This window comes from Triticum dicoccoides, chromosome 3B, assembly GCF_002162155.2.
Source record: "Triticum dicoccoides isolate Atlit2015 ecotype Zavitan chromosome 3B, WEW_v2.0, whole genome shotgun sequence".
In the NCBI taxonomy this organism is placed as follows: domain Eukaryota; kingdom Viridiplantae; phylum Streptophyta; class Magnoliopsida; order Poales; family Poaceae; genus Triticum; species Triticum dicoccoides.
In genome coordinates, this window is record NC_041385.1 from 203,403,289 (window position 1) to 203,428,880 (window position 25,592).

The following is a 25,592-nucleotide window of genomic DNA, read 5'->3' on the forward strand; positions in this document are numbered from 1 at the left end:
CTCTAAATGAAAAAGCATTTAAATTACTGTCTACCACAATAAAGTTTGCCCCGACACCGATGAGGAAGGAGCGATGACGGCCTTCGGCTCACTCCAATGTTTGTAGTTGTCGCTAGGTGGTCTACAAATCTGGATGTATTTTTTACTTTTGGTGTTCTTTGTATCTACCTCGATGGAGGTAGTATATCGGAAGTTCTTCTTAAAAGAACATTTAAATTCTTTTGATTTTCTTTGAGCGGGTCCATCCATCGTCCCGTTCCAAACCGAAGCCTGCGTGAAGAAACGAATTAATTACGCCAAACAAAGTAAAATCACGCGCTCCAAAGCTAGTGTCGGACAGCTCAGATCACGCAAGAACACACGCTGCCACCGCCAGATCTGCCGTCACCTAACCGCCCCCATCTATTATCACATCATCATCACCGTCGTCTTCGTCGCCGTCGAAGCATCGAACACCCACACAGTGTACACTGTACAGCTAATTTCGCACGACCTATAAACAACCAGAACAAAAAAGAAGAGGGAAAAAAACGGAGCCAGGCCGAGCCAAGCCGCCCACCGAGAAAGGAACGCGGCCAATCTGGTGGCCTCGTGCTCGCAGCCAATAGCCCGCCTCCGATCCGCATCCGGCCAGGCGGCGCAGCCTCCGAGGCCAGGTCCGGTCGGGCGGGCTCCCCGGCGACGCACCATGGCCGGCGCCATGGTGGACCGGGCCACCAGCGACATGCTCATCGGCCCCGACTGGGCCAAGAACATGGAGATCTGCGACATCTGCAACCGCGACCCCGGGTACGGTCCCCTCCCCCTCGCCCCGCCGATCCCTGCCCTGTCGCCCGGGATAGTAGGAGTACGTTGCCCTGCGTGCTTCGTACGTCGGGCAGTTGGCTGTGGCGTACTGTATTACGCGGGGGAGCTATGGCGTGGATGGAGTTGTCATGATCTGGGTAGGATGGAGCGTGATTTTATGTCGCGGGACAGCGTGATTGCTCGAAATGCTTCCAATCCCGACAAATTCTGGGAACGGTGGACTTTTATGAGCGGTTAGTTTTGACCGAAACGAGACAAACGGCTCGAGTTTGGATCTTCCTGGAGAGCCCAAGTCAAATACGCAGATACAATCGGGTGGGTGGCTCTGGGAATTGCGATTTTGCGAGCGGTGGATCTGGTTCCAGCCATCTGCGCACTGTTTTCTCGGGAAATGGTGTTCTGTTTTCAGGTTTAACAGTGTTTTCTCTAATCCCCATTCATTGTTGAATGGAGATTCGCTAGTGCAGAGAAATTCTGTTTGTTGACTGATGCAAAGCGCCAAAGGACATTCTGCAATTGACTCAGTTGTCAAGAGCGTGGTAGTCATCTACCCCTGTGGCGTTGGTCAGTATTCATTCGTTTTGCTGGATAAATGAACCAAATGGCTATTTCACCCCGTGCAAATTTCTCCAGTGATAGCTCGCTCAGGACCCATACCCGTGTTCAAATATTTGCCCCTCTAGTATGGACTGGATGCCTCATTTTGTTAAGGAGAAAATATCTCTGGAGTCAGGTTTTTGCAAGCTCCGGTCAATCCACTCACTTGATAACCTGAGAGTTTCATAAGTTGTGCCTCGTTCATGGACCTTAGGGCAAACCATAGAAAGTAAAGAAATGAAAACAAAAATTGCTGCTCCTGGAGGCACTTGCTTAGAGCTGCATGAAGAATGCAGGTTATTTAGTCTCTCACAAGTCACATGAAAGATGAGAGACTATGTTGTTGACTTCCTTACAATCCTGAAGACAACTTTACAACTTTTTAATCTTCCGGTTGCAGTTTCTATGCTTCTTTAGAAGGAAGATTTGATTGCTTCTGGTCTCTGCACTCAGATGTAGTTCATCATTACAAAGTTCAGCTAAAAAGAGCACCGTAGCTTGCAAATATCCAGGACAAAAGGAAGCAACTAAGTAATGCCAACATCGCCTAGTTGCCAACAGTTTTTATGCTATGTGGCAATAACTTTGAACTAATAATAATTGGATTAGATCATATACAAGAGAATTATACATGATGCTAACTCGGTTCTGAAAGATTTATGTTAAAATGCTACTTGAATGCTGAATTGCTTTTTCACCGAAGTGCACACTGACACCAGTGGAGCTGCCCAACAATCCTTCACCTAGCCTAGTTTTTCATGGTAAACTCTGACAATCTGAAGAAATTGGAAAGTGAACAAGTATTCGGCATAGCTGTTGATTTTGTAGTTTTTATTATGTGGGAATGACCAGGGTGCTCTTACACCATGTCGGGATAGGTCACTGGCTGTCCATCGTTTTCCAGTAGTAACTGTTTACTGTTAATCCTGTTTTACTGTTAGTTCTGCCGAAGTAGAGTCCATTAAGGTGAGCTCCTAAGTTAATTCTGACGCAATTGACTATATCTTCTAAAGATACCAAATGAAAAGTCATTGTTGCTGTTGCCTCGTAATTATCTAATCTTATCTTTAATTATTAGCTGTACTTGTACTCTCCCCCAAACTTCCAAAGATTATTTATTAGTGGAATACTTTGATGCATTGTTTTATCTGCATAGGTGGTGTATGCTTACTTAGCTTAGCACAATTCGTTTGACTACTTATTGTTTTTTACACAGTTGACTACTCCCTCCGTCCGAAAATACTTGTCGGAGAAATGCATAAAAATGAATGTATCTAGAACTAAAATACATGTAGATACATCCATTCCTCCGACGAGTATTTCCGGACGGAGGGAGTACTTGTTACTGCTAGATTAGCATTGGAGGCCAGTCGATACCCATTTGGCTGTTTATTATGTGCTGGTTTTGAGCAACAATTAGTTTCTATTGCAATTTTTAAACATATCAATATAGTTTGCTTTCCTTGATTCTTATTCCAACTATTGTGATTTGAGATGAAATAGTTGGGCTGACTCAGAAGAAGCATCTTAACATATAGTTACTGTTAATTTCCTGCACTAGATGATTTACTTGTTGTCAAATACTGATAGTTGTTAGTCATTCAACGTGGTAACAGGCAATCCAAAGATGTCGTGAAGGCTCTCAGAAAAAGAATTGCACACAAAAATCCAAAAGTTCAGCTTCTCGCACTAACTGTAAGTTTATTTGCAGTTTGGACTGCTCTTTAATTATAGTTTTATATAGTCATTGAGAGAAAATCATGCTGGTGTGCCTTTTCAATAGAACTGAGCGTAACTGTCTGGTGCTTAGCTTTGTTTGCATTTTTTGTCTGCATTTCTGAAGTTCGTGTTTGTGTGCATCTTTCTCCTATGCTTCAAGAGTAGATGTTCATTTCATCATACCCATGCTGCTTGCAACAGCAGTGAACATCATGATGTTATTGAAAATGGGTGCAACGGTTATTCCAGCCTTTAAATCAGATGATCTTATGTAATTAACTTATATACTATTTGTTCTTATCTGGCCCAGTAAAAAAAATAGTATAATCGATGAGGACATAGCTGATTTTTAATCAATTTATTTTTGTAGTTTCATGTTTCATTAGTTTACGATTCGTTATGGTTTGTGGGTGTAAGCAGGATTCAGTTACTGTCTTGATGATGAACTGATGATATTCTTCTACTCCAGCTGCTGGAAACTGCAATCAAGAACTGTGGGGATATATTCCACATGCATGTTGCAGAGAGGGACCTGTTGCATGAGATGGTCAAGCTAGTGAAGAAAAAGGTTTATCATTCGTCATAATTCTGAAAACTACGATGGCTTTCTTTTAATCTGTTGAGTGCTGACGTATGATGGTCTATTCGTTTCACCTTGCAGTCTGATCAACGCGTCAAAGACAAGATTCTGGTTCTAATAGATACATGGCAAGAAGCTTTGGGGGGACCACGTTCAAGATATCCACAATTCTATGCAGCATACCATGAATTAGTGGTATACTTTCAAGCCCAATTTGATTTATTAGGCTCTAACATATCACTTAGCCAGTTGTTCTATTTTAAAATGTTACTACTGATATGATTTTATCTCAACCTTGATGTTTTTCAGGATGAATACATGGAATGCTATTTAATTCTGAAAAGTACCTTTCCGTTTCAAATAATAATTATGCTGTTATTCCCCCTTACAGCGTGCTGGAGCTCAATTCCCCAAGAGGTCTGAGAGACCTGCACCACTGTTTAATGGGCAGTCTGAAGCAGTGAAAAGTATGCGTAGTCCTGATCAACGGGACGAAGCTGAATCTTCTGCTGGAAATGACTTCCCTGCTCTGAGGTGTGATTTCTTTCTTTTTGTTTCTGTTTTCTGCTCTGAAGTTTGAGGTGTGCTTTCTTTCCTTTTGTTTTATTTTCTGCTCTGAGGTGGTACTGTTCAATTGGCAGAATTTGCTTCTGGACCTACTAGTTTGGCAATTACTGAAACAGACTTTAAAATTGATAATTTACTGATGGAGACTGGAAATCATGTTATTTGCTAGAACACATTAGACATAAAAATATCACTTAGGGCCTCTTTGATTCGCAGGATTTCTAAAATGCTTTATAGGAAAAACACAGAAATGGAGTGCATGCCATCTTCAATACTACAGAATTAGTATGAACATTTGATTGTGCGCAGGAAAAACATAGGATTCTTCACATGTGGTTGGAGTGGATGGAATTTTAATTGGTGGGAGTCGACTTCCAAGGGCAATTAGGGCTCTTGTTAACGTTTATCTATTTATCATAAATGTCAGAATAGTGTACTATTTTAATTGGTCCAATGTGCTCCAGCGAATGACCAAAATTGTGTGGATCCTTTAGCGGACTGTCTTACGATGCGCTCTTTAAATGCCAACCAAGTGTAGAATCAGACTTTTGCCTTTATTTTTAGTCTTGTCATTTCCCTATAACTTTTGTATATTTTGTTATTGTGTCTCACCATTGTAATGTGATTCCCACTCTGGTTTGTGATTTCAAATGTAAACTTGAGCATGGAATGTTGTATAAAGTTAGTTTCTGTTACTCCCTTTGTAACAGTCTAGAGATTCTTAGTTACGTAATATGAGGTAAAAATAAATGACATGAAACAATAGAATCACAGTGTGCAATGATTTTCGAATCTTCTCCTTGTAGCAGCCTAATTTTTTTCATGACTTATTATCAACTTGTTTCAAGCACTGGACATGACATGAATCTTCATGTAGTCCTGTGAGAAATGGTAAATTCAAGAATGAAGAAAGCTATTCTGTTTTATGTCCAGAACTCCAGATAGTCGTTTTAGCCTCTTTATAATGTAATAAGACACCAGGTCTTCTCTTTTTGTGTCTCCAGTGGGCATCTTTGAACACAACACATCTATGTTAAGTTTAGCTTATGTGCAGTCTTACCCCATTTTGTATTGCAACCTTATGTTATTTTCAAGGATGGATTGAACTGAATACTGCATTTATTTTCAGCATGTCAGAGATTCAAAATGCTCGTGGTATCATGGATGTACTAGCTGAGATGTTGAATGCTTTAGACCCTGGAAACAGAGAGGTACCAAAATTCCATCTGAGTTTAATTCAATCTGCACAAAAATATGGACCTCTTATCTTTATAAAGTTGCAACCAACAGTTGAACCTGGTATCCTGATTTGTTAGTTTATGATTTATAAATGTTTTCTTTGGGAAGTATGTCCTGACCAGTTTTAGTTTCAGATATAATCTTGTTGTAATCATATGGAATTGATTGTACATTTGTACTTTAAAATATGCTTTTGTACAACTTGCTTACATTCCGTTAACACTAATCAGTATTTATGATGTCCAATCCGAGGTGTCCAAGATGCCAAGGCTTCAAGGCCTACTATCTTAGACATGACCTATAACCTGTTCGATGTGTATTTGATCACATCGCTTGAAATACCACATACCTGTTATCTATGTTACCATCAAGTATACATGGCAAGGTATTAAAGCATGTAAAATTCAGTATGCTTACCGCTAACCCTTAGCTGTATGTCTGGCTTATCTTATGTGTTGGGCACACCCGTGTTTTCCAAATCTCAGCATCAAGATGTAAATTCATATAGATCGGTATAGATATACATAAAAATGCATTTTTAATTAGAAATTCAAATCCATGGTGTTCTTGCTGTATTCATGTCATACATAAGTAGAAAAAGCTCCACACTTACAACCTTCTCTGAAATTGCTGATGTTTGCTGATTATGTTTTTGAAATGCTGTGTACACAGGGACTAAGACAGGAAGTAATTGTGGAGCTTGTTGATCAGTGCCGCACTTACAAGCAGAGAGTGGTCCAGCTAGTTAATACTGCTTCGTGAGTGCACTTATTTTGGATCACCTAAATTTTGCATCGGTGACAGTCGACTAGTGTGGTGTATCCAATGTTAGTGGATGCCATTTTTGAAGATATAGGTAGCTTTGTGTGACTCAGATTTCCTTCCTTAAGCACCTTTTTGGATCGTCGGATAAGAGGACGATGAAAGATCTGCTTTGTCACTTGTTTTCTACTCCCTCCGTCCTAAAATACTTACATCCATTTTTATCCATCTTGATGACAAGTATTTTCGGACGGAGGGAGTATTATCACTCAAGGACCTATGAGATAACTGTTAATGTATCTGGATACTTCAAAAACATTGTTTGTCATTAAAAGCTGACACGAGTAGCTTGTGCTGTTTTGTTTAGCTAAATAATGTAATTGAACTCCGTATTTGTTGTGTTGAATCTACATATTACGTGACTATTTTTCTTCTTATTATTTACAGGGATGAGGAACTTTTGTCGCAAGGGCTTGCACTAAATGATGATTTGCAGCGTGTTCTAGCAAAACATGACGCAATTGCTGCAGGCATTGCTGTTCGAGTGGAGAAAAGGCCAAAGTCTCTGCAGGCGCTAGTTGATACTGAGGATTCTGCGAACCAAGACTCTAAGAAAGAGCAAGCACTAGTAGATATTGATGACCCTACAAGCCAAGATTCTAAAACAGAGCAAAATCAAAGGTTTTAGGCTTCTTCTATCACATTTGTATATGCTTACTTCTATATAATGTTAAGGATTGATTTCAATACGTACTTAAAAGAGTCTTTGTTGACATCCATATATATTGAGTTGCACTTTATATATAACTCCTCTAATTAACCTCTGTTTGTGTGTGATCTGCCCTTGTACCAGCACCAGTGAGCCGTCTCCTTTTGAGCAACTAGCGCTTCCAGCACCTCCGGTATCGAATGGCTCAGCAAACGCTGCACCAAAACCTGATTCTGGCATTGATCTTCTTAGCTGGGATGATACCCCATCCACTGCAGAGAATTCACTGGCTCTTGTACCGGTCACTGATCCATTGGCTGACTCTACTTCAAATCAAAATGCACTGGCAATTGTCGACATGTATTCTCAAAACAATACTGCTAATAGCAATGCCAAATCACTTGACCCCTTTGGTTTCGATTCAAGTCCCACTCCTCTTGGATCACAGCCATACAACAATGCAACCCAGCATCCTGTACAATCACAACAGCCTCCTCAGCAGGTGGCGCTCTATTCTAATGGAAGTGCTGTAAACCCTGGAACATCTTACGACCCGGCGTCGCAGTATAATCACACGAATTCCGGGTGGAATGGTCAAGTTGCCAACCATGCAGCACCCCCACCACAGCAAGTAAATTATGGTATGCAATGCAAATTAGATCATTACTTTTCTGCATGTCTCTTTTATATCTGTCGGAAGTACTTCATTATCAGTTCAATTGGTTTCGCTTGCATGACTTCTGCATATCTGAACACACTACATTCCTGCAGATCCGTTTGAAGAATATGTGATAGTCTTGTGTGAATTTTGTAGATGATCAAAGTGGAGCCCTTCCGCCTCCACCTTGGGAGGCTCCGGCAGCGCCAAGCAATGAAATGCCAAATGGCCAATTGGGTGGTATGCAACCTCTCCCACCTCCAGCAAGCCAATTCGGTGGTGTGCAGCCACTACAACCGCAGAACAACCACATGGCAGGTCTACAACCGCAGCCAATGTATAACAACCAACCAGGAGCTATGGTACCTCACGCAATGCAGTCCAACCAAACTGTTGGAGGGCAGATGCAGCCAGGTTATGGAAACCAGTATGGACATTTGGCACCACAACCCATGCCAATGCCAGGCATGCAGTTCGCTGGTATGCAACCGTCGCCGATGCCAGGAGCGCAGCCAGGCATGATGTATGCGCAACCAATGCCGGGGGCGCAGTTTGGAGGAATGCCACAACAGCAGATGTACGGCGGTGGTGGTCGGATGGCGACGCAGTACGGTTATGTGCAGCAGCAAGCAGCACAGTACTACAACCAGGGAAGGCCAGCAATGTATGGGTACCCTGGTACCAACGGCCTCTCTCAGAGTATGTATGGTCTCTCCATGCAAGACAGCTCCTACATGGGGGGGATGAACTCGACCTATCAGGCAGCACCCTCTTCATCCTCAATGGCGCAACCCATGAGGCCGTCGAAACCCGAGGACAAGCTCTTCGGCGACCTTCTCAGCATCGCCAAGACGAAGCAGAACAGAGCTTCGTGATACGACCGAGTGAAAGTGTAAGAGGTCCAATATATATTTTGTCTATTTTTTCTTACAAATTTCCCACGTGGCTTGATCATATACACTTGTGTAGCTCTCTTCTCTTGCGTTGGATGTGTAAGCTTCAGTTTTTGACGCTGCTTCCCCACATTGATTCCATTATTAAATTCGTTACGACGTGTGTACTGGTCACGCCAGAGAGGAAAACCAACGTCGGTAAATGGTGATTTAATAAAGATTAGATTGTTGTGAGGCATTTTTTTCTTGATAATTAATAGACATAATTCATAATGACATGCTAGTCCTGAAACCAAACTATGGTTGGATGGTTTGGATGGTTAAGCAGAGTTCAAATTCTAGACTTGACATTTATGCTCGTATTTTTCTAAATTTATTATTTCAGGCGACTTGAACGTTAGTAGGTGCGGCACTCGGCGGATGGAGACCCTTATAGGCTCGGCGGATGGAGACCCTTATAGGCAATCCTCAGGTTCGGACGTAGTCGACAGAGCTCCGACGTAGGTTCTTGTCATTTGTTTGGGGCGATGAGGTTAGAGTTTCTCGTCATGTGATGAGATTTGATATCCAACAGTGACGACTATGACTCCAGGACCCTTGTACTTAGGAGCACATACATGAAGATTTTTCGGCTGTTATCAACAAGGTCAAGCCGGCTCAGATAGGGATATAGCGACAGCATTGCGTCGTTGGCTCGTTTAGTCTCCCAATGTTGGGCGCTAGCAAGGCACTAATCCCACGATCAATCCCTAATCTTGCTTACAGTTAAGCCTCCTCACCCATCATGCTTCATGCCCATCTCTCCCGTTCAAACAGCACGCACGCTCGTACATATATCTGCCTTCTATATAATGCTAAGATAAGCGATTGCGTACTGTAAAAAAAAAACAGCACGCACGAGTGCATGACGCAGGACGCCCGCATCGCCGATGCCAGAACCACATTGGGCGGGGCCGCCAACGGCGACCGTCGTCGCCGACCAAATCCAAGACGGCGTCGTATTGTGAAGATGGATTCCGCATCGTGGGACATGGCTCTCTTGCAGTTGCTGCTGCAAGGCTGCTTCGATCCAGGCCACGCCACTGCCCCGACGTTCAGGTGAGCAGAAACGCCAAGCCGGATTCTCCCTGCCGCTGGCTGTCCGGGTTCGCTGTAGTCGCTGCCTCGGCCGCCGTCAGGCGACGACACAACCGCTGCGGTGGACGCGGTTCCGCGTGGCTCCGACGGACAAAGACCAGTGACTACGGTTTAGTACTGTGAGACCACCGTCGAGAGGGTAAGCAGGTGCATCCAAGTAGTACTCCCTCCGTCCGGAAATACTTAGTCCTCGAAATAGTTGTATCTAGACTTATTTTAATTATAGATACATCCATTTTATCCATTTCAAGGACAAGTATTTCCGGACGGAGGAAGTAATACAGTACTGTATTATTTAGCTTCTGGTCTGTGTACTCTAGAATAGTGGCGTTTAATAGTGTTGCATAGGTAACCTTCGACTTCCGTTTTCGGGATCGCTGGCGCCTGGCGGGCTCCCTCCTTGCTACGGTATAGATAGCATTCCCTGCCAGGGTGAGGGTGTGGTTCATAGATTCTCAAGGTTTCGAGGAGAATACAGAGAGAATTACAGAGAGAGGAAGGCTTGGAGAAGAAGAAGCTTAGGGATAAGATCTCGATTGGCTACCATCATTTCCTCCCTCACACCCACACACGCAACATCTATTTATCTGAGTACGATGGGCCGGTCCCTCGGCCCACGGATTGAGGCCCAAGTTACAAGGGAGTTTGGCTGGGGCGGCACATCTGTTAAAAGATAACGCAGGTGTTCTAAGATGAGCTCAACGAGAACAGAAATCTCGTGTGGAACAAAAGGGTAAAAGCTCGTTGCACTCCCCCCTCCTTAAGCAACAGCTTGACCTCAAGCTGTAGGAAGCTCTGTCAGTGCGCTGGACCACTCCCAGGTTGCCATGGACAGTGGTAGCCCTGACCATGCGATCTTGTACTGCTTGCGTGTGCGCCCTCCGACGCGCACCCACCGCGACGCCAGAACCTGGTGGTGCGGCCGGCTTGAGCAAGGAAACGTGCACCACCGGGTGTATCTTGCTTGTTGCTGGTAACAGAAGACGATAAGCGACATCTCCAATTCGTTCCAAGACCTGAAATGGACCAAAGTATTTGAAACCCAGTTTGTGGTTAGTGCGACGAGCCACCGACTGTTGCATATATGGTTGAAGTTTCAGATATGCCCAATCGCTTGGTTGAAACACCCGCTCAGAGCGATGCTGGTCTTCCTGAGTTTTCATGCGCTGTTGAGCGCGTTGGAGTTGATCACGTATAAGTGCAGTCATTGCATTTCTCTCTGACAACCAACTGGTAAGATCTGTAGGTGTATCTGACTGTAGATTTCCAACGCCCAAATGCCTTGGTTCATAACCATAGAGAACCTTGAAGGGTGTGTGTCCATGAGCAGAATGAAAATTTGTATTGTACCAGTATTCAGCCTGTGAGATCCATTGTGCCCATTTCTTGGGTGCCGAATGCACCATGCACCTTAAAAATGTCTCCACACACTGATTTAACTTCTCTGTTTGGCCATCAGTTTCAGGGTGGTTTGCAGTACTCATGTTCATCTTGGTGTCAGTAAGTTTGCACAACTCCTGCCACACATTGCTAGTGAACAATGGGTCTCTCTCAGTTATGAGAACTTTAGGTAGCCCATGTAACTTATAAACATTGTCCAAATACGCTTGTGCAACACAGAGTGCAGTAAAGGGATGACAGAGTGGTATGAAATGACCATATTTGCTGAACTTGTCTATGACAACCAAGATTGTGTCATAGTTTTTGCTTTTGGGAAGACCGCTGATGAAATCCATACTAACCTATTCCAAGCTTCTTTAGGTATGGGAAGAGGACTAAGCAAACCTAGTTTCTTTATGTGCTCTGACTTAGCTTGCTGACAGATGGAACATGATTTGACAAACTGTTCCATTGATTGTTTGAGAGAAGGCCAGGAGAATAATGCTTTCACTCTCTGATATGCCTTGCACCCCAGAATGTCCACCAATGACACTTGAGTGCAGTGAGAGCAGAATTGCTTGCTGTGCTTCTTTGTTTTCTCCCAACCAAACTCTCCCCTTGTGCCTGATAATTCCTTGCTGCAGGGAAAAACCCTTGTTATTAGTGCCAGTTACACTTAATTCAGTGAGCAATTCTTTTGCTTGAGGGTCTGTCAGGTAACCATCAGCTACTACTTCCAACCACTGAGGTGTGCAGTAAGATAAGGAGTATAGTGCAGTTTGTGTTTCCACTCTGGAGAGAGCATCGGCAACACCATTTTCCAACCCTTTTTTGTACAACACACTGTATTTAAGGCCCATAAGCTTTAACAGTGCTTTCTTTTGAATGTGGTTGGAAATTTTTTGGTCCTAAAAGTGTATCAGACTGCGGTGATCAGTGCTAATAGTAAAGTGATCATGTTGCAGATAGGATTCCCATTTCTCCACTGCTAACAAAATTGCCAAACACTCCTTCTCATAAGTGGACAGGCCCCGTGCTTTAGGTCCTAGAGCTTTACTGAGGTATGCAATAGGATGTCCTTGCTGCATCAAGACTGCTCCAATCCCCACATTACTAGCATCTATCTCTATTGCGAATGGTTTATTGAAATCTGGCAATGCTAACACTGGAGCAGTGACCAATGTAGTCTAGTTGCTGAAATGCTTCTTGATTAGTGGGTGTCCACACAAACACAATATTTTTCTTGAGTAAGTCTGTTAAGCTTCTACTGATGATGCCATAGTTCTTGATGAATTTTCTGTAATATCCCGTGAGCCCCAGAAATCCTCTCACTTGTTTGACAGTAGTGGGAACAGGCCAGTCCTTGACTGCTTGCACTTTAGCAGGATCTGTACTTACTCCATCCTTGCTAATAACATGGCCCAAGTATTCTAACTTCTGCTGAGCAAAGGAACACTTACTCATCTTTACATAGAGCTGGTTAGCAGCTAGCAGGTCGAATACTTCCTTAAGGTGCTTGAGGTGTTCCTTGAATGTAGCACTGAACACCAGTATGTCATCCATAAAACAGAGCAGACTTTTCCTGAGTAAGGGAGCTAACATGGTATTCATCCCAGTCTGAAAAGTAGCAGGCCCTTCAGTCACTCCAAAAGGAATAACTTTGAATTCATATAACCCATTGTGCACTTTAAAAGCAGTTTTATGCTCCTCTCCTTCCACCAATCGAATTTGGTGGTATCCTGCTCTCAAATCCAACTTGGTGAACCACATAGCTCCAGCTAACTCATCCAATAACTCATCCACGATAGGCATGGGGTACTTATGTTTCACAGTGATTGCATTCAAGTGACGATAATCAACACAGAAACGCTAGGTACCATCCTTTTTCCTGACTAGTAAAACAGGAGAAGCAAATGCACTGGAACTTAATTGAATAATACCCTGTTGTAGCATAGTAGCTATTTGTTCTCTATCTCATTTTTTTGGTTTGGATTATATCTGTAGGGTTTGACATTGACAGGCACAGCCCCAGGCAACAGAGGAATTTTGTGATCAAAACTTCTGTGTGGAGATAGAGATGTAGGTTTTGAGAACAATTCCTTGTGTTCATCAAGCAGTTTCTGTACTTCTTCAGGCACAATTTCTGACTGAGGTGTAGTGTTAGATATGTGATAGAGCTGAATAATGTGATCCACAACATCAGTCTGCAGTAAACCTTTCAGTTCTTGCGCTGACATTTGTTTGCAATCAGTTGCAGTTTCCAGAATTCCTGTCAGTGTTACTTCTGTGTTTCTGTAACTAAATGTCATGATTTTCTTGCGCCAGTCAACCCACATGGGACTCATGGTCTCCAACCAAGTCATTCCCAAAATGATGTCATAATTATCCAGTGGTAATGCTTTCAAAGATGTAGTAAAGCTAGTACCCTGACACCACCATTGGAGTCCCAATACTTGTTTAGAGCAGGTTAACAAGCCACCACCGGCTAATCTAACTGAAGCTGGATTGAGCTGTTCGACAGGGCACTGCAGTTTCTCCACTAATTTCTCACCGATGAAGTTATTTGAGCTACCAGAGTCAATCAAAATAAGCAGATGAGTTTTCCCTATCATGCCCTGCAACTTGATACTCTCTTTGCAAGAAGTTCCACTAACTGCTTGTATAGATAACTTCGTTACAGTTTCTTCTGTCTTAGATGCAGTATCACTGTCTTCTCTTACTTGTGCCTCATCCAATTGCTCCGAAAGTTGTAGTGCTGATAATAACTCCTCCATAACATGTATTTGAATCGATGTGGGACACTTGTGACCTGGTCCAAATTTCTGTCCACATTTGAAGCACTCCCTTCTGGCCCTTCTCTGAGCCCTAAGATTATCAAATTTCTCATAGAATTTTCCTTTCTCTGTTATTTTCTGATCTCCAGGAGCTGAACCAAGTAATCCTTGGTGCACATACTGCTTGTTCCTCTGCTTGAAGTCTGGTTTGACTACTGGTCGACTATTATCTTTAGCTAGCAATGCCTCTTGTGTTTGTGCACAAGAAAATGCCACATCCACCGTTACTGGGTGCTGCAATTTAACTACTACCCGTATCTCTTGTTTCAGTCCTTCCATAAACCGATTTACAAAAAATATCTCATCATATGCAGGATTGTACATAAGTATCTTATGCATATACTCCTCAAAACAGTGAGCATAATCATCCACTGAACCTTCCTGTCGCAAGGCAAAGAACACATCCATTAATATGGAGTACTTTTTTCTATTGAACTTGGCGAACACTGCAACACACAGCTGAGGCCAGGAGTCAATTGTGTGCATAGCTTCATATGTTTGCAACCAGAGAGCCGCATTGCCTTGAAAATGCATAGTAGCAAAGTCTGAAGGAAATATGCCCTAGAGGCAATAATAAAGTTATTATTTATTTCCTTATATCATGATAAATGTTTATTATTCATGCTAGAATTGTATTAACCGGAAACATAATACATGTGTGAATACATAGACAAACAGAGTGTCACTAGTATGCCTCTACTTGACTAGCTCGTGAATCAAAGATGGTTAAGTTTCCTAACCATAGACATGGCTTGTCATTTGATTAACGGGATCACATCATTAGGAGAATGATGTGATTGACTTGACCCATTCTATTAGCTTAGCACTTGATCGTTTAGTATGTTGCTATTGCTTTCTTCATGACTTATACATGTTCCTATGACTATGAGATTATGTAACTCCCGTTTACCGGAGGAACACTTTGTGTGCTACCAAACGTCACAACATAACTGGGTGATTATAAAGGTACTCTGCAGGTGTCTCCGAAGGTACTTGTTGGGTTGACGTATTTCAAGATTAGGATTTGTCACTCCGATTGTCGGAGAGGTATCGCTGGGCCCTCTCGGTAATGCACATCACTATAAGCCTTGCAAGCAATGTAGCTAATGAGTTAGTTACGGGATGATGCATTATGTAACGAGTAAAGAGACTTGCCAGTAACGAGATTGAACTAGGTATTGAGATACCGACGATCGAATCTCGGGCAAGTAACATACCAATGACAAAAGGAACAACGTATGTTGTTATGCGGTTTGACCGATAAAGATCTTCGTAGAATATGTGGGAGCCAATATGAGCATCAAGGTTCCGTTATTGGTTATTGACCGGAGACGTGTCTCGGTCATGTCTACATTGTTCTTGAACCCATAGGGTCCGCATGCTTAAAGTTCGATGACGGTTATATTATGAGTTTATGGGTTTGATGTACCGAAGGAGTTCGGAGTCCCGGATGAGATCGGGGACATGACGAGGAGTCTCGAAATGGTCAAGACGTAAAGATCGATATATTGGACGACTATATTCGGACATCGGAAAGGTTCCGAGTGATTCAGGTATTTTTGGAGTACCGGAGAGTTACGGGAATTCGTATTGGGCCTTAATGGGCCATACGGGAAAGGAGAGAAAGGCCCCAAAGGGTGGCCGCACCCCTCCCCATGGACTAGTCTGAATTGGACTAGGGAGGGGGTGCCCCCTTCCTTCCTTCTCCTTCTCCCTTCCCTTTCATTCTCTCCTACTCCTACTACTTGGAAGGGCTCCTAGTTCTACTAGGAAAGGGGGAATCCTACTCCCGGTGGGAGTAGGACTCCCCTAGGGCGCGCCATAGAGAGGGCCGGCCCTCCCCTTCCTCCACTCCTTTATATACGGGGAGGGGGGCACCCCTTGGAGACACAACAATTGATCATTGATCTCTTAGCCGTGTGCGGTGCCCCCCTCCACCATAGTCCTCCTCGATAATATCGTAGCGGTGCTTAGGTGAAGCCCTGCAACGGTAGAACATCATCATCGTCACCACCCCGTCATGCTGACGGAACTCTCCCTCAACACTCGGCTGGATCGGAGTACGAGGGACGTCATGGAGCTGAACGTGTGCAAGAACTCGGAGGTGCCATAGTTTCGGTGCTTGATCGGTCGGGCCGTGAAGACGTACGACTACATCAACCGCGTTGTGCTAACGCTTCCGCTTTCGGTCTACGAGGGTACGTGGACAACACTCTCCCCTCTCGTTGCTATGCATCACCATGATCTTGTGTGTGCGTAGGAAATTTTTGAAATTACTATGTTCCCCAACAGTGGCATCCGAGCCTAGGTTTTATGCGTTGATGTTATATGCATGAGTAGAACACAAGTGAGTTGTGGGCGATACAAGTCATACTGCTTACCAGCATGTCATACTTTGGTTCGGCGGTATTGTTGGATGAAGCGGCCCGGACCGACATTACGCGTACGCTTACGCGAGACTGGTTTTACCGCCGTGCTTTGCACACAGGTGACTAGCGGGTGTCAGTTTCTCCAACTTTAGTTGAACTGAGTGTGGCTACGCCCGGTCCTTGAGAAGGTTAAAACAACACTAACTTGACGAACTATCGTTGTGGTTTTGATGCGTAGGTAAGAACGGTTCTTGCTCTGCCCGTAGCAGCCACGTAAAACTTGCAACAACAAAGTAGAGGACGTCTAACTTGTTTTTGCAGGGCATGTTGTGATGTGATATGGTCAAGATGTGATGAGATATAAGTTGTTGTATGAGATGATCATGTTTTGTTTAAGTTATCGGCAACTGGCAGAAGCCTTATGGTTGTCTCTTTATTGCATAAGATGCAAGCGCCAAATAATTGCTTTACTTTATCGCTATGCGATAGCAATAGTTGCAAGAGCAATAGTTGGAGACGACCATGTGACGACACATTGATATATATCAAGATGATGGAGATCATGGTGTCATGCCGGTGATGATGGAGATCATGACGATGCTTTGGAGATGGAGATCAAAGGCACAAGATGATGATGGCCATATCATGTCACATATTTTTTGATTGCATATGATGTTTATCTTTTATACATCTTATTTTGTTTTGATTGACGGTAGCATTATAAGATGATCTCTCACTAAATTTCAAGATAAAAGTGTTCTCCCTGAGTATGCACCGTTGCCAAAGTTCGTCGTGCCCAGACACCACATGATGATCGGGTGTGATAAGCTCTACGTCCATCTACAACGGGTGCAAGCCAGTTTTGCACACGCGGAATACTCAGGTTAAACTTGACGAGCCTAGCATATGCAGATATGGCCTCGGAACACTAGAGACCGAAAGGTCGAGCGTGAATCATATAGTAGATATGATCAACATAGTGATGTTCACCATTGAAAACTACTCCATCTCACGTGATGATCGATTATGGTTCAGTTGATTTGGATCATGTGATCACTTAGATGACTAGAGGGATGTCTATCTAAGTGGGAGTTCTTAAATAATATGATTAATTGAACTTAAATTTATCATGAACTTAGTCCTGGTAGTATTTTGCAAATTATGTTGTAGATCAATAGCTCGCGTTGTTGCTTTCATATGTTTATTTTGATATGTTCTTAGAGAAAACTATGTTGAAAAATGTTAGTAGCAATGATGCGGATCGGATCCATGATCTGAGGATTGTCCTCATTGCTGCACAGAAGAATTATGTCCTTGATGCACCGCTAGGTGACGGACCTATTGCAGGAGCAGATGCAGACGTTATGAACGGTTGGCTAGCTCAATATGATGACTACTTGATAGTTTCACCATGCTTAACGGCTTAGAATCGGGACTTCAAAGACATTTTGAATGTCATGGACCATATGAGATGATCCAGGAGTTGAAGTTAATATTTCAAGCAAATACCCGAGTTGAGAGATATGAAGTCTCCAACAAGTTCTATAGCTAAAAGATGAAGGAGAATTGCTCAACTAGTGAGAATGTGCTCAGATTGTCTAGGTACTACAATCGCTTGAATCAAGTGGGAGTTAATCTTCCAGATAAGATAGTGATTGACAGAGTTCTCTAGTCACCATCACCAAGTTACTAGAACTTCATGATGAACTATAGTATGCAAGGGATGACGAAAATGATTCCCGAGCTCTTCGTGATGTTGAAATCGACGAAGGTAGAAATCAAGAAAGAGCATCAAGTGTTGATGATTGACAAGACCACTAGTTTCAAGAAAAGGGCAAAGGGAAAGAAAGGAAACTTCAAGTAGAATGGCAAGCAAGTTGTCACTCGCGTGAAGAAGCCCAAAGCTGAACCAAAGCCTGAAACTGAGTGCTTCTACTGCAAAGGAAATGGTCACTAGAAGCGGAAATGCCCTGAATATTTGGTGAATAAGAAGGATGGCAAAGTGAACAAAGGTATATTTGATATACATGTTATTGATGTGTGCCTTACTAGTGTTTATAGTAGCCCCTGAGTATTTGATACATGTTCGGTTGCTATGATTAGTAACTCGAAACAGGAGTTACAGAATAAACAGAGACTAGTTGAAGGGGAAGTGACGATGAGTGTTGGAAGTAGTTCCAAGATTGATATGATCATCATCACACACTCCCTATACTTTCGGGATTAGTGTTAAACCTAAATAAATGTTATTTGGCATTTGCGTTGAGCATGAATATGATTTGATCATGTTTATTGCAATACGCTTATTCATTTAAAGTCAGAGAATAATTGTTGTTCTGTTTACATGAGTAAAACCTTCAATGGTCATACACCCAATGAAAATAGTTTGTTGGATCTCGATCGTAGTGATACACATATTCATAATATTGATGCCAAAAGATGCAAAGTTAATAATGATAGTGCAACTTATTTGTGGCACTGCCGTTTGGGTCATATCGGTGTAAAGCGCATGAAGAAACTCCATAAAAGATGGATTTTCGGAATCACTTGGTTATGAATCATTTGATGCTTGCGAACCGTGCCTTTTGGGCAAGATGACTAAAACTCCGTTCTCCAGAACAATGGAACGAGCTACTGACTTGTTGGAAATAATACATACTGATGTATGCAGACCAATGAGTATTAAGGCTCGTGGCGGGTATCATTATTTTCTCACCTTCACAAATGATTTGAGCAGATATGGGTATATCTACTTGATGAAACATAAGTCTGAAATAGTTGAAAGGTTCAAAGAATTTCAGAGTGAAGTGGAAAATCATCATAACAAGAAAATAAAGTTTCTGCAATCTGATCGTGGAGATGAATATTTGAGTTACGAGTTTGGCCTTCAGTTAAAATAATGTGGAATAGTTTCACAAACTCATGCCACCTGGAACACCACAGCATAACGGTGTGTCCGAACGTCATAACCACACTTTATTGGATATGGTGCGATCTATGATGTATCTTACCGATTTACCACTATCGTTTTGGGATTATGCATTAGAGACAGCTGCATTCACTTTAAATAGGGCACCATCAAAATCCGTTGAGACGACAACGTATGAACTATGGTTTAGCAATAAACCTAAGCTGTCGTTTCTTAAAGTTTGGAGTTGTAATGCTTATGTGAAAAAGTTTCAACCTGATAAGCTCGAACCCAAATCAGAGAAGTGCGTCTTCATAGAATACCCAAAGGAAACTGTTGGGTACACCTTCTATCACAGATCTGAAGGCAAGATATTCGTTGCTAAGATGGATCCTTTCTAGAGAAGGAGTTTCTCTCGAAAGAAGTGAGTGGGAGGAAAGTAGAGCTTGATAAGGTAATTGTACCTTCTCCCGAATTGGAAAGTAGTTCATCACAGAAATTAGTTCCAGTGATTTCTACACTAATTAGTGAGGAAGCTAATGATGATGATCATGAAACTTCAGATCAAGTTACTACAGAACCTTGTAGGTCTTCCAGAGTACAGTCCGCACCAAAGTGGTACGGTAATCCTGTTCTGGAAGTCATGTTACTAGACCATGATAAACCTACGAACTATGAGGAAGTGATGATGAGCCCAGATTCCGCGAAATGGCTGGAGGCCATGAAATCTGAGATAGGATCCATGTATGAGAACAAAGTGTGGACTTTGGTGGACTTGTCTGATGATCGGCAAGCCATAGAAAATAAATGGATCTTTAAGAGGAAGACGGACGTTGATAGTAGTGTTACTATCTACAAAGCTCGACTTGTCGCAAAAAGGTTTTCGACAAGTTCAAGGTGTTGACTACAATGAGATTTTCTCAACTATAGCGATGCTTAAGTCTGTCCGAATCATGTTAGAAATTGCCACATTTTATCAAATCTGGCAAATGGATGTCAAAACTGCATTCCTTAATGGTTTTCTTAAAGAAGAGTTGTATATGATGCAACCAGAAGGTTTTGTCAATCCTAAAGGTGCTAACAAAATGTGCAAGCTCCAGCAATCCATCTATGGACTGGTGCAAGCATCTCAGAGTTAGAATATACGCTTTGATAAGTTGATCAAAGCATATAGTTTTATACGGACTTGCAGTGAAGTCTGTATTTACAATAAAGTGAGTGGGAGCACTGCAGCCTTTCTGATAAGTATATGTGAGTGACATATTGTTGATCAGAAATGATGTAGAATTTTTCTGGAAAGCATAAAGAAGTGTTTGAAAGGAGTTCTTTAAAAGAAAGACCTCAGTAAAGCTATTTACATATTGAGCATCAAGATCTATTGAGATAGATCAAGACGCTTGATAAGATTTTCAATGAGTACATACCTTGATAAGATTTTGAAGTAGTTCAAAATGGAACAGTCAATGAAAGAGTTCTTGCCTGTGCTACAAAGGTGTGAAATTGAGTAAGTCTCAAATCCCGACCACGGCAGGAAATAGAAAGAGAATGAAAGTCATTCCCTATGCATCAGCCATAGGTTCTATAAAAGTATGCCATGCTATGGACCAGACCTATTGTATACTCTGCCCTGGTTTGGCAAGGGAGTACAATAGTGATCTAGGAGTAGATCACTGGACATTGGTCAAAATTATCCTTAGTGGAATAAGGATATGTTTCTCGATTATGGAGGTGACAAGAGGTTCGTCGTAAAGGGTTACGTCGATGCAAGTTTTGGCACTGATCCATATGACTCTAAGTTTTAATCTGGATACATATTGGAAGTGGGAGCAATTAGCTAGAGTAGCTCCGTGCAGAGCATTGTAGACATAGAATATTTTGCAAAATACATACGGCTCTGAATGTGACAGACCCGTTGACTAAACTTCTCTCACAAGCAAAACATGATCACACCTTAGTACTCTTTGGGTGTTAATCACATAACGATGTGAACTAGATTATTGACTATAGTAAACCCTTTGGATGTTGATCACATGACGATGTGAACTATGGGTGTTAATCACATACAGATGTGAATATTAGTGTTACATCACATGGCGATGTGAACTAGATTATTGACTCTAGTGCAAGTGGGAGACTGAAGGAAATATGCCCTAGAGGCAATAATAAAGTTATTATTTATTTCCTTATATCATGATAAATGTTTATTATTCATGCTAGAATTGTATTAACCGGAAACATAATACATGTGTGAATACATAGACAAATAGAGTGTCACTAGTATGCCTCTACTTGACTAGCTCGTGAATCAAAGATGGTTAAGTTTCCTAACCATAGACATGAGTTGTCATTTGATTAACGGGATCACATCATTAGGAGAATGATGTGATTGACTTGACCCATTCCGTTAGCTTAGCACTTGATCATTTAGTATGTTGCTATTGCTTTCTTCACGACTTGTACATGTTCCTATGACTATGAGATTATGTAACTCCCGTTTACCGGAGCAACACTTTGTGTACTACCAAACGTCACAACATAACTGGTTGATTATAAAGGTACTCTACAGGTGTCTCCGAAGGTACTTGTTGGGTTGACGTATTTCAAGATTAGGATTTGTCACTCCGATTGTCGGAGAGGTATCTCTGGGCCCTCTCGATAATGCATATCACTATAAGCCTTGCAAGCAATGTAGCTAATGAGTTAGTTACGGGATGATGCATTACGTAACGAGTAAGGAGACTTGCTGGTAACGAGACTGAACTAGGTATTGAGATACCGACGATCGAATCTCGGGCAAGTAACATACCGATGACAAAAGGAACAACGTATGTTGTTATGCGGTTTGACCGATAAAGATCTTCGTAGAATATGTGGGAGCCAATATGAGCATCCAGGTTCTGCTATTGGTTATTGACTGGAGACGTGTCTCAGTCATGTCTACATTGTTCTTGAACCCGTAGGGTCGGCACGCTTAAAGTTTGATGACGGTTATATTATGAGTTTATGGGTTTGATGTACCAAAGGAGTTCGGAGTCCCGGATGAGATCAGGGACATGACGAGGAGTCTCGAAATGGTCAAGATGTAAAGATCGATATATTGGACGACTATATTCGGACATCGGAAAGGTTCCGAGTGATTCGGGTATTTTTGGAGTACCGGAGAGTTACGGGAATTCGTATTGGGCCTTAATGGGCCATACGGGAAAGGAGAGAAAGGCCCCAAAGGGTGGCCGCACCCCTCCCCATGGACTAGTCCGAATTGGACTAGGGAGGGGGGTGCCCCCTTCCTTCCTTCTCCTTCTCCCTTCCCTTTCATTCTCTCCTACTCCTACTACTTGGAAGGGCTCCTAGTTCTACTAGGAAAGGGGGAATCCTACTCCCGGTGGGAGTAGGACTCCCCTAGGGCGCGCCATAGAGAGGGCCGGCCCTCCCCTTCCTCCACTCCTTTATATACGGGGAGGGGGGCACCCCTTGGAGACACAACAATTGATCATTGATCTCTTAGCCGTGTGCGGTGCCCCCCTCCACCATAGTCCTCCTCGATAATATTGTAGCGGTGCTTAGGCGAAGCCCTGCAACGGTAGAACATCATCATCGTCACCACCCCGTCGTGCTGACGGAACTCTCCCTCAACATTCGGCTGGATCGGAGTACGAGGGACGTCATGGAGCTGAACGTGTGCAAGAACTCGGAGGTGCCATAGTTTCGGTGCTTGATCGGTCGGGCCGTGAAGACGTACGACTACATCAACCGCGTTGTGCTAACGCTTCCGCTTTCGGTCTATGAGGGTACGTGGACAACACTCTCCCCTCTCGTTGCTATGCATCACCATGATCTTGTGTGTGCATAGGAAATTTTTGAAATTACTACATTCCCCAACAAAGTCAACCCACAAATTTGCTTGGACAGAGTACATCCTGAAGTATTTCTCGCATTGCTGCTTCCACCACTTTGGATTATCACCATCAAATTTTGGAAAATCAGTCCGAGGAATGCGAGGACTGAATCTCGAATGGGAACACCGTACTGCTGAATTGGGTGACACTCCGTGCTCATCAAGTTCATCCGAGAATTCCTCATAGGCTTGAAAATGATTGCTGGAATGCTCACCCTGTCCTTGGACCGATCGGATGTTGCGTTGTACCCGCATCTCGACGCCTGCCGGATTTCCCTCACGACGCGACACTTCCACCCTCAACCCCCTGCACGCTGCTGTGGTTGCGGCAGAGTAGATGGTGTGGTCTGCGCCTGTTCCAGGGACGAGACGCGCTTGAGGACTCCAGTGAGGGAGCGCTTCATCTCATCCACCGCTGCATCCAGCCCGTTGTTGGCGATGAGAAGCCGACCCATCGTTACCTCTGTACGGTCGAGCGACGCGGTGGTGGTCTGTGCGAGCGCATCAAATGCCTTCGCCGAGGATGACGCATAGCCGTCGACGGTGGTGCGCAGCTCCTCGATCCCCTTGGCGTGTGCGCCCCTGCCTCTGAAACGGCCTTGCTCTGCGCGATGGTCACCTGAATCAGCTGCTGCATCTCCGCGAGCGTCATCTCTGCTGCCGCCATGCGTGCAGAGAGCGTCGGCTTGTCGGATTTCTTCGACGTGGTTACCGCCGGTTGTCCCAACCCAACTCAGGTACACCAAAGTGTTTTGCGCGTAATTCCCAGAGGAATCGTACCTTTCGTCAGGAATTAGGGGTCAATCGGCAGATCGAATCATTGGAATTTTTTTTTGCGTGGATCTGACGAGGCTCTAGATACCAAATGCTACGGTACAGATAGCATTCCCTGCCATGGCGAGGGTGTGGTTCATAGATTCTCAAGGTTTCGAGGAGAATACAGAGAGAATTACAGAGAGAGGAAGGCTTGGAGAAGAAGAAGCTCAGGGATAAGATCTCGATTGGCTACCATCATTTCCTCCCTCACACCCACACACGCGACGTCTATTTATCTGAGTACGATGGGCCGGTCCCTCGGCCCACGGACTGAGGCCCAAATTACAAGTCGTTGCACTCCTCTCGTTTCTCAATGTAATTTTCTCAATCTGATCTCTGCAACCCGTCGGGATTCAGACCAACAAACACAAGTATGAGTTTTTTAGGTGTCTTGTAATCAAAGATTGCTGAGCAACATCATTCGGATGGATCTAGTTCAGATTTATTTTTTGTATCCGTCGTCACTGATCAGGGCTGTCTTTACATAAAATAGGCATATTGCGTGTACTGGATCAGCTGCGACAAAGGTGTCCATACATGATACATGGCGCAGATGATCCTCAAAGTCGCCGAGGCCATTGTTGAGTGAGATACGGGTCGATTTTTTTCCGGAAAGAAGGAATACCCCCGGCCTCTGCATCTGATCGATGCATACGGCCACTTTATTAATTATTAGCACAAAATCTTACAAAGTCGTACAACAGTAAGACCAAAGCCACCATCTTCGCAACCTCTGTCGCTACTCCTATCTAACTGATGAAGGGGCGCTGATGGTCTGGGCCTAATACCAAACAGACCTCGCAGCCAAACCTAACATCTAAGACCTGAGGTCCCAACGTATGGGCACCCACCAGTCCGGCGTGCTCCTCAACCAGGCCGCCCGCCGGGTATGAGGCCGCCACAACCACCTACCACATATCCATCTTCAGAGCTGTACTGTTGTAACGGCCTTGCCCGGTCTCGCTGCCGCCGACGCCACCACGACGCCAGACAGCGTCGACCTCCTGCGCGTGTCCGTCACCACACATCTGACGCCAAGCCTCCGCTGCTCCATGCCGCCAAGAGCCGCTGCCAAGAAAATATAGAACGAAACACCGCTCCACCGAAGAGAGGCAGCACCCCCCCCACCCCTCACCTGCAATGACCAAAACATGAGTGCGAACATGAAGTACTATAGTTGATAATTTTACGAGTCCTGCTTGCTGTGTTCACCACTAGTACTTGTCTTCGCTGAATGCGCACATTAGCTATCAGTGAGCTTTCCAGGGTAGCTTTTGTTGACTTAAATTATGAAATTTACTTGGGAGACAACGGTAAAGTCAGTCCACCAGAAATGACAATACATTTATAGATAGCATGAATTCTGTAACCAAAATTGAATCACAACGTCATGGCTAATTCCACATTTTCTTCTAATTTCTGATTAGTCTCTTCATCATGCTTAATGCATGTGAACATCATTGTGTTTTTTATCTGAACTTTAATGCATCCAAATAAGGTGGTTTTCCGAAATTCATTCACTCTATCTACTGAATTGTAAGTTGATTTCGTTTGTCTCACCGGCTTAGTCTGGTATTGTGCATGTGGTGCTTGTAGTAATTATATACTAAATTTTTGTGTAGTCATTCAACATTTGCTTTAGTATACCCTGCGGTAGATATTTAAATGCAGATTCTACGTCACAATCTTGTGATTGTGAAGTTAGCAGTTTTAGATGGTCTG

At 43.4% G+C, this 25,592-nt stretch overlaps 1 protein-coding gene across 1 annotated transcript; it reads left to right on the forward strand.

The window, feature by feature from the left end:
• Positions 1 to 504: 504 nt before the first annotated feature.
• On the forward strand, positions 505 to 8,769 carry LOC119275547 (TOM1-like protein 9). Its single transcript, XM_037556410.1, has 10 exons — positions 505 to 789; positions 3,021 to 3,099; positions 3,593 to 3,691; positions 3,785 to 3,898; positions 4,095 to 4,237; positions 5,400 to 5,481; positions 6,182 to 6,267; positions 6,719 to 6,952; positions 7,125 to 7,621; positions 7,795 to 8,769. The coding sequence occupies exons 1-10, from the start codon at positions 689 to 691 to the stop codon at positions 8,511 to 8,513; spliced, it is 2,154 nt and encodes a 717-aa protein (XP_037412307.1). The 5' UTR covers positions 505 to 688; the 3' UTR covers positions 8,514 to 8,769.
• Positions 8,770 to 25,592: the final 16,823 nt, after the last annotated feature.

Bases quoted from the DNA above. Each gene is read 5' to 3' on its own strand.
- LOC119275547 (XM_037556410.1), top strand. From the start codon at position 689: ATGGCCGGCGCCATGGTGGACCGGGCCACCAGCGACATGCTCATCGGC. The intron at 3,100-3,592 runs GTAAGTTTATTT...CTTCTACTCCAG, and splicing joins TTCAGCTTCTCGCACTAACT to CTGCTGGAAACTGCAATCAA. The intron at 3,692-3,784 runs GTTTATCATTCG...TTCACCTTGCAG, and splicing joins TCAAGCTAGTGAAGAAAAAG to TCTGATCAACGCGTCAAAGA.